The 10,172-nt window shown below is 32.7% G+C and overlaps 1 protein-coding gene across 1 annotated transcript; it reads right to left on the bottom strand.

The window, feature by feature from the left end:
* Positions 1 to 1,998: 1,998 nt before the first annotated feature.
* On the bottom strand, positions 1,999 to 7,922 carry NOF1 (U3 small nucleolar RNA-associated protein). Its single transcript, XM_079061397.1, has 26 exons — positions 7,730 to 7,922; positions 7,580 to 7,631; positions 7,390 to 7,506; positions 7,101 to 7,248; positions 6,879 to 6,967; positions 6,622 to 6,790; positions 6,391 to 6,526; positions 6,128 to 6,251; positions 5,941 to 6,041; positions 5,707 to 5,838; positions 5,273 to 5,353; positions 5,001 to 5,185; positions 4,842 to 4,914; positions 4,178 to 4,237; positions 4,023 to 4,061; positions 3,849 to 3,937; positions 3,680 to 3,744; positions 3,549 to 3,595; positions 3,381 to 3,440; positions 3,170 to 3,241; positions 3,038 to 3,067; positions 2,835 to 2,929; positions 2,646 to 2,751; positions 2,465 to 2,527; positions 2,289 to 2,360; positions 1,999 to 2,206 (listed from the first exon to the last, which is right to left on the bottom strand). Exons 2-26 carry the CDS (start codon positions 7,608 to 7,610, stop codon positions 2,132 to 2,134), a joined length of 2,259 nt encoding a protein of 752 aa, XP_078917523.1. The 5' UTR covers positions 7,611 to 7,631; positions 7,730 to 7,922; the 3' UTR covers positions 1,999 to 2,131.
* Positions 7,923 to 10,172: the final 2,250 nt, after the last annotated feature.

Raw genomic sequence — 10,172 nt, forward strand, 5'->3', positions numbered from 1 at the left:
TCATGGATGATAGTTGTAAAAATGTATCTCGAGTCCATGGACATTCCTGATACAATAAATAAAATTAATGATTGTTTTGCGATAAAGCAAAAACATAAGTTTTCCTTTGTATGCATATCGATGAAATGTTCAGATTTAAATATTTTGATATTATTGATCCAAGCAATCTCTGGATATTTGAACATCAAAAGGAATTTATACTTCTAAATGTTAGAGATAAATGGAGAACTTTGAGGTTTCAGGACTTTAAGAAAGTGGATGCATACAAGTTTTGTTATAATATGTACACAACTCAAATATTGTGGATATGAGCTTATTGATGAAGATATGTTGGAGAAAACTTACTCCATATTTTATGCAACAAACATTACCTTGATGCAACAATATTGGCTGCAAAGGTTCACAAAATATTTTAAAATAAATGCATGTTTCCTTGTTGCAGAGCAAAATAATGAGGTCTTGCTGAAAAACCACCAATCCCGTCCAATAGGATAAGTAGCACTTCCTGAAGAAAATTCTACCAATAATGATGGTCCTAGAAACAATACATGTGGACGAGGATGTGGTCGTGGTGGTGGATGAGGTCGTGACTTTGGTCGTAGTCGTTTTAGCTTAAACCAAAACCACAATTTTAGGCGTGGAAGAGGTAATTCTTATAATCATGGTCATGGCCGGAAAATAATAATTACCATGTTCCGCAAATAAACAATGTTAAACCATAAGAGGGGGCCAAAGTGGCAAGACATAATGTTGAGACATCATATAACTTTCATGGTTTATGTTATAGATGTGGTAGCACCGGTCATTGGTCAAGGACTTGTTGTACACCTGCACATTTTTTTTAACTTTATCAAGAATTCATTAAAAGAAAATGAAAAGTAGTAAACGGCATTGATGATGTTGAATTTACTAATCTAAATGTTCTCTTTTTTTTTTTTGGCATTACACAAAAAAACAGACTAAAGATTTATGTTGTTTCTTGTAACCTCATTTTCTTCCTTTATTTTTCAATATCTTTCCTAAAATAAATGAACTTTATGATAATTAATTATGTTTATAGACTCATTATAATTAGAAAATGTTAGAGATCGTGAAGTTCAATATGAGTTCAACGGAAGCATAATAATTAGAAAATGTTAGAGATCTTTATATACCAGATAGTGGTACCATACAAATTATTCTAATATCTAAGATATACTTTTCAAAATTAGTACCAACAAAATCAATCATACATACAATATTAGGTCTTACAGACTTGGTAGAAAGAACAGAAAAAACTCATTTTACATTACTAAATGGTACAAGCTTTTGCTTAGATAATGCTTATTTTCTCCAAAGTCAAATAGAAACCTATTGAGTTTCAATGACATGTATGTAAATGGATATGACACTCAAAGTGTTACCATCGAAAATAAGAATCATATGTATATTATAGATAAGAACAAGAACTATGTGTTAAAACACTATCAATACTTGATTCTAGTCTACACTACACATATATACATGTGACTGAATCAAATATGGTAGTTACAGAAAAACATTATAATCCTAGGACATTTAGTTTATGGCATGACAGGTTGGGGCATCTAGATTAACAATGATGTTAAAGATAATTGAGGTTACACATAGACATCCATTAAAGTACCAAAAGTTCCCTAGGTAAGATAAGACCATGTACATATTGTTCCTTTGGAAAATTAATTACAAAATCTTCCCCAATGAAGGTTGATAAATAATGATTTTTTTTCTTGGTTTAATTTTATGACATGCAGAAATTGAGGTGTCAGGTTTATAAGGATTATACATAATAGAATGTAAATAGATGAAATACATTCGAATTGTTTGTTTCACCACGCATGTGCCATTTTGATGTTTATCTTGACAAATACAAAACCACTTCGATTATGTACGATCTTATACCATAATCCTCTTTTTTCTTTTTAAATAAAATTAATAATCAATGCATTAAATAAGATTAGAAATCCTATATCACAATAATACTCCAAACTCAAGTTTTTTACTCATAAAAACTTTACACCTTTCTTAAATAAAGCAAAAAATCCAGCAAGTTCAATGGTGCAATTTTTGTTCTCAACATAATAAGTTAAATTTTTTGAGGTATCTTATATTTCTAACAGAAAGTGAATATACGCTTATCTGACGTCACCATTCTTTTTGCCGGGGTGGTCCCCACAATCCTCTCCAGCTGAACAAAAAATTTTAATAAATAATTAAAAAAGATTAAAAAAGAAAAAGAAAAAAGTAAAGTAGCAAATAATAATGGTTACCCGAAGAAGATCAAAGCGTGAGAATAGCACTGTACAGTTCATGCTATGTGATCCTTCAAGCATATTCACAATCTGCATAAACAAAAAAAAGTCAAAACCCACATTATGAAACAAAAAAACTACAAAAGAGGGTATTTTCGTAAATTAAACAGAAAATTAGAGTTAGAAGAACATGCCTCGGGGTAAATCTCTTTCCTCTCGGGAAGCGAATAAATTATTAAATTCTGAATTCCACGAATCTGTTTTTCAATACAGATTAAGTTAGAAATTAATTCAATGGTTATTGGTTAAAAAAAAATATAGTGGTTTGTTTTTATTGAAATTGGGTTTATAAAAAAGGAGGTTAATTTAATTTACCTTATATCTGTGGTAAAAATGGGCTCTTTCAGTGTACAACATAATCTTGCGTTTTCCTTGAAAGAACCAAACTCGTGCACGTGATATATCACTTTGTTCTGTATACCTAAAATGTCATAAAATGATTAAATACTATATAACAATTTTATGATTTAAAAAAATAATAATAATAAATAAATAAATTCTCACTCTCCAAGTAGACACATGGATGCATCTTGAGACTTCAAGAAGTTTCGTACACGAACAAACTCAAAGTAAGAACTAATAAATATCATAACTCCACCCTGCAGATTATAAAAACATTTTACTTTTCTTTATTTTTTATTAAAATAAGAGCTGAATGCAAGAAATGTAATTGTATAATAAGCATTTACCCCATATAATTATAATACCTGGACAGAATCTTTAATCTTTGGGAAGACCTACAAAACAAGAAACATGAAAATTGTCAAATGTGATGAGAGGAGGGCATTTAAGTCTTTTGCACACATTGTTCTTTTGAAAAAAAGAAAAAAAAATAAAACCTTTTTCTTGAAGTATTCAAGGCGGGAGTCATCAGCATCCACTATTGATTCGGTATCAATACGCTCGTAGATCTGAATGATAAAATGTTGAATACAAATAAATATAAATATTTTTAGTAAAAAATGACACTTGGTAAATAAAATAAAAATAAATAGGATAAAGATTTGAAGAGAGTTTATATTAAAAAAAAAAAAAAAAAAAAATACAAACCTGCCTCACTTGAAGCAAAACTTTTGGAAGAACACCTTTGTGCTCACATGAAAGTTTCACCTGCCAAATAATTTTTACACAACTTTATATCGAGAAAATAAAAATATCCATCATTTATTATTTATAAGATAAAAATCAAAATAAAGACTTCCAAAAATATTTGCTCACCTTTCCTTTGTAGTTGAGGCAATGGTTGTTGAACATCGCGTTGATATCTAAGGAAAATTAAAAGAAGATAAATTTAAATGTCATAATATTATAGAAAATAAACAAAATAATTAACACTCAACAGATTTTACCTGGATTTACATGAGTTCCTAAAACGATTGTTTGCCTATAAAACCTAGCTTGTCCATCAAGGTACCTATAATGGGTATTTTGGTAATTTTAGCAGATAAGGGAAGAAACAGGGGTATTTTGGTAATTTTAGCAAATAAGGGGAGGAAGAGAATTAAGTTCTCTAAATACCATGGTCTTATTCGCATTATATCAGTTCCATGTTGCTTTGATGGAATGCGATTCAACTGCTCAACAACAGTATTCACATGGGACCAATTCTGGAAAAGAAATTTTAATTAAAAATATTAATCAAAAGAAAAAAATTCAATTTAATTTAATAGAAATTTTATTCGGATAATTTACCTGCATTGCTATAATATCTGAATGATCAACAATCAACACCTATCCACAAGATCCCATTCCATTATCACAAGTAATAAGCAAGAAACACGTGTCACTGTGTGTGTTTGTATGTGTGTGTGTGTTTCATTATAGTATAAAAGAAGGTTATGAATTACCTCAATAGAAGACAGATAATCCACATCCTTCTCCTTTTCCAATTCAGCCTCCCCGATTTTCTAGAAAAAAAATAAAATTATAATTATAATATAATACTAATTTGAATTGAGAAATGAATAGTATATTTGTAGGTTTGAGATTTTGACCACAAGAGTTTCATATGTTAGTAGGTTTAGTCCCTATGTAGAAAAAAAATTACAGAAACTATCCCTGTAATTTACTGAAAAGGTCCTTGTGCAGAATTTTTTTACAAAAATGGTCCGTGTGTTTAAGACTTTCGTATGTTGGCAGGTTTGGTCCTTGTGTTGAAAATAAATTACAAAAACTGTCCTTGTAACTTGCAGAAATGGTCCATGTGTCTTAAGACTTTCGGATGTTGGCAGGTTTGGTCCTTGTGTAGAAAATAAATTACAAAAACTGTCCTTGTAATCTACATAAATGGTCCATGTGTCTTAAGACTTTACTATGTTGGCAGGTTTGGTTCTTGTGTAGAAAATAAATTACAAAAACTGTTCTTGTAATTTACAGAAAAGGTCCCTGTGCAGGTTTTTTTGTAGAAACGGTCCATATGTTTAAAAACTTACAAAAATGATCCCTAGTTTATTTTAAAATTAAATAAACAGTAATTAAAAAGGAGAAACAGTTTTGAAATATACTACTCACTGTGATCAAACCAAGAGGAGAAGCAACAATCATGTCTGATGTATAAAAATCACTATACAACTTTATAGTCTTCCTACAAAATAAACAAAAATGTCAATGATTAAAACACAAATCACTGAGAAAAATCAAGAAAATTACAAGACATAATAAAAAAATTACTTGGTAAACTTGATGCCAATCATGAAATGATCATTGTTATTCCCTCCAAAAAGTGTTTGAAAATCTGATGGCTTTGATGTTTTCCAAGATTTTGAGTTTTTACCATCTTCATCTTCATCCTCCTGATCATCAGACTTTCCATGCCCAAACTCATCACAGAATCGACCAATATGCTCTACATTAACCTGTGGGACCCACCCAAAAGTAAGTATCTTTTCATAAGCTTTAAAAATCTATATGATAATATCAACATTGTAAAGATTTACACTTACTCTATGCCCTGAAGGAGTTAAGTGAATCAGCCTATTTATTACCCTGTATGCAATACTTGCCATTGGCAACAAGATCAACACCTGAAATTCATCACAAAACTTATAATCCAACACTAGATAATACATTAATAAGTGAAAATCGCATATGAAATAGTTCATATTCTATAGCAATGTACTTTCATTTATTTGTATATTAAAGAATCCTACTTTCATTTATTCTTATTAAAACATTGTACTTTGAAATATCTATCAGATTGTAGCGACTTCATCCAAATATAAGGCAACTTTCATTGATATATTTGAGTGTAATTTCAAAGTATAATGTCCTAATAAGAAAAAAAAACTGAAAGTAAAATGTTGAATTAGAGAGAAAAGTAAAAAGTTGGTATTTTTTTGAGCCCTAAAACAAGATTGTTAGATCAAGAATATGATACCTTGGGACGAGTAAATCCATGGTCAAGAAAGTTCTCAGTGTCTAGAACTTCCTCATGCTTAGACTCTTTGTTGTTTGACAACTTTTTGTCATTCTTTGTCACAAGATCTCTTGTTTTAAATACATGATTCAGCTGCACAAATTACAAAGATACCCCTTGAACATCCTTCCACTTTATAGAAGAAATTTTTTATATGTAAGCTTGTATTGAAAATGAATGTAAAAGATTACACACCGAGTGCAACAAATAGGCATCCATGATACTCAAGTCTTCTTCTCTACCTTTAAGATAAAATGGCTTTTTGTTGTGGTGCAATATATCCCGATAGGTGTTACCTATATAATAAAAGAAGATAACAAGTTAATTAATAAATAAATAAATAAATAAATAGTCCGAAAATACCCTTTTTATCATCACTTACAAAGGGAGAAGAATGATCTTTGTCTTGATGAATGAAGATCATGCCCTCCAGATGCATTGTAAGCATTCGACCAATGGTCATATAGCTTGGGATTTAAACCATAAGGAGAATCCATGTAGGAATCCTGCAAACACAATAAAGATTTACATGAATGATTGAGGACAAGATGGTAAAAAAGCATATATATATATATATATATATATATATATATATATATATATATATATATAATGTCAGAAATGTCATAAATATGAACAGAATACCTCTAAAAGGAGCTCTTTAGTTGCTACCCACTTGCAGTTAGCTGCATCAACCTCCCACTTATATTTCCCTTTTTTTCTTGAAAGATTTTCAGCCTCTTCTTTTGATAATTTGTAACCCAGGTGAGCAGAGTATGAACTTCATGAAGATGACAATAATATTAAAATAAATCTATACACAAAGTTGAAGCTTGTTACAATTGAACATAAAGAGCACTAAAAATATCACAATACCTTGTGCTTTCTGATTCTTTTGCAATAGATTGATCATCAGCTGTGAAATCTTCTTCTCCATCACTTTCAAATGTCTCATCTGCATCATCTTCACTATGTTCTTCAACTTCTGCCAAGCCTTGAAGATCAGTTGGGTCCAAGTCACCTCTAGGAGATCCAGTTTCAGTTTCTAATAATCAAAACCAAAAAATATAAAAGTTAGAATTATAAAGTGAATGATTCTCTTGGAATTAATGATGAAATTAAGTGTTTTTTACCATCTTCGCTTTGTTCAGAACCACTTAAAGATTCTAAATCATTATCCTCTTCTTCATCTGTGTCACTTTTGCCTTCTTCTGCACGTTGCCTAAGCATAGTAGAAACAAATGCTATGAGTTTCTTAACAGCAAAAAGGGCTTCATATTCTTGAACAAATAAAGATGTCAATAAAGAAGTGTAGAAAGTAAGAAGGATAATTAATTTTCAGTAGGAATGACTACCTCCTCTTGTAAGCATCAGCAATCGATTCACTAGCTGACCCAAGTGTCTTCAACAGGTTATCATACATTGATGGTTCCTTGTAAACAGCAACCTCTTCTTCTTCTTCCACTTCTGAAGCTATATCAGACTGTTCTTCAGATGAATTGCCTACAACACATAATGCAAGCAACTTAAGATGCAACCAATAACTAGTTTGAACGTTATAGCAAAATCTATAACAATTTCATATTCAGCTTGTGATAAGTTAAACCATCAAATCCCCAAATAAGATTAGGTAACTTCACTTGCCTGAATCGCTCGGAGAGGAGGGAGTATCTGGAATTTTCTCATCTTCGACATGATTTCTTCTAGCGCGCTTGTTTTTAATATTCTTTGTAAATTCATTTGCTTTAGGCCTGCTGCCTCCTACAACATGATTTTATAAATAATCAAATGAAAGCGAAAAGGAAACAAAAAGAAATAGAGGTTTGAGTCTTACCTCGTTTCTTGCCAAACCTAGGTTTAGCCATAAGAATTTAGATTGAAGCTTTCTGCAAAAAGAAAGAGTATAAAGTAAGAAGAATGAAGAGAAACAATTCAATTGCTAGAACACATACAGTAAACCGCCGGTTAGCTTTTCGATAGTTACCTGCGCTCTGTTCAGCGAAGAACCCTAACTCGCCGGGAAGAACGAGAGAAGAGGGCGGTGAAAGAGGAGAGACGTGAATGATAGTGCGGGAAGAAGCCAATGGTACTTGACGCACCAGGGGGAAAACTCTGGTGAGAGCCGGCAGGGGGACAACGGAAGCTCGCAAAAACCTGTTGGATTTAAACCCTTTATAAACCCTATGAAACGTTGTAGAATGAAAAAGGGTTTTAACCAACGAACTTAGGTTGGTTTAACTTTTAACACATCATTCAATTTTATTTTATTTTTATTTTTTTTGGGATAATGACTTTAAAAGGTAATTTATTTTTCGATTCGTATATATTTAGTCATTGAGTTTTTTTTTTTGTCCACATTTTCCTATTAAACTTATTCAACTGTTCAAAAAACATCATTATGATCTGCTATCGAAGGTTTAGCCGGTTTCCGACGTGTTTGACAACTCCGACGATGCTCCGGTTATCTTCTCCGGTGTTCATGATTTTTCCGGTGAACTCAAGAACTCGGGTCTATTATCTCCCGTCTCTTTCTTAGATCTGAACAAATTTCGAACATAAACTCATATGGGTGTTAGATTTTCAGACTCAAGAACTCAAACTCAAAAATCAATTCTTCATCTTCTTCTGTTCAAACTCAAGAACACACATAAGATCTTCTAATGTGTTTGTTCATCGTGTTCTTGAGATATATATCTAATTCATCAGTTGTTCATCGTGTGTGTGTGTGTGTTAGATCAAAACACGAAGAATACAAAGAACATGAAGAACACGAAGAATATGAAGAACACAGATAACACAAAGAACACAAGGGCTTCAGATTTGAGTGTGTTTGTTAGATCATAACACGAAAAACACGGACCAGATCGAAAAACGAACCTAGATCAGAACACAAACCCATATCTTCAAACTCGATTTGTGGGTTTGAAAACCCTAACTCGAGTTCATCTTCAAGCTCGATTTTGGAAAACCACCACATGTGAGTGTGTTCATCTTCAAGGAACCCAAACACACACAAAATCAATTTCTTCTTTGTTCTTGGAGATCATTTGATTTCAGATATGATGTTAAAGCATGAACACATACACACACACACACTTCTGGAGCTCGTTTGGTTTTTGGGAAGAAGATGAATATGATGAAGACGAACCCTCCTAAAATCGATGAACACACCAGGTCTAGGGATTTCAAGGGAAGCTTCGAGCATCAGATCTGGGTTGAAAACGATGAACATTAGATATGGGTTGGAGGTTGAAGACGATGAAGAGGTTGAAGATGATGAACATCAGATCTAGAACAACACTCTGATTTCAAAACCGATGGACCAACTTCGTGTTCTTAAAACGAAACTCAAAAATCCCAAAGCTCTATTTCTATTTTGAACTCTGTTTCATACCGCCGGAAAAATCATGAAAGTAGGAGTCTTGCCGGAGAAGATAACCGGAGCATCGTCGGAGTTGTCAAACACGTCGGAAACCGGCTAAACCTACGATTAAAGGTCATAAGGATGTTTTTTAAACGGTTCAACAAGTTCAATGGGAAAATGTGGACGAAAAAAACTCAGTGACTAAATATGTACAAATCGAAAAATAAGTTACCCTTTTAAGTCATTATCCCTTATTTTTTTTTACAAAAAGGGAAGGAAGTCCATCACCGTTTTAAAACTTCCTTTAACCTTTTACAATAGGTTAAAATGACTCGTCTGAAGGATGTGTACAATCCACGTAGGATATCGTTTGCATAGTTGGATGGACACGGAAGGTGAACACTTGACCAAGCTTGATTAGCTGGTTTGTGGTCCCTAATAAAATGATACAAACACCCTTTTTACGTTAAACATTCGTATGTTGTTAGCCGTTTAGAGCAATAGTTGTGCCCCTTTAATCTTCCTTCTTCTTTAAAGCTCGCAAGAAATTGAAATGGCGTCCTCTGGTAGCTTCTCATACGGTGGTTTCCATGCTTTTGATTTAGATATACCTACTGAAAACGAACTCCTTGCGATGGAGCTTCAAGTGGATATCGAAAATATGAGAAACAGTGTGAATCAGGAGCTGATGGCTAATAAGGGAGCAGATGGCGGCAATGTATAAGTTCACCTTCAGTTTGTGGATTGTGATTCTCGTGGTGGGTGTTGTTGTCAGCTGAATCCCCGTACGGATCATGTGCTTTCAGTAGTACGATCTCATACTACCTTCCACACCTATTCGTGTTTGACTCAGATTTTCCTCCCAAGACCCAAATCATTGAGCTACTCCACACTACGTGCATTAGCACACACATCTATATCCTCCACATAGCTATTTCTATATCCTAGGTTCCATTAACTACCTCCCGCACTACTAGAAGTCTCCACTAATCCCGCTAACTGCTTTGCGTATCCCAGTTATCCATAATCCATGATCTGATAGACAATCGAATAAATGATTCTA

This window comes from Lactuca virosa, chromosome 7 (assembly GCF_052849685.1).
Source record: "Lactuca virosa cultivar CGN04683 chromosome 7, Lactuca_virosa_CGN04683_v6, whole genome shotgun sequence".
Lineage (NCBI taxonomy): Eukaryota > Viridiplantae > Streptophyta > Magnoliopsida > Asterales > Asteraceae > Lactuca > Lactuca virosa.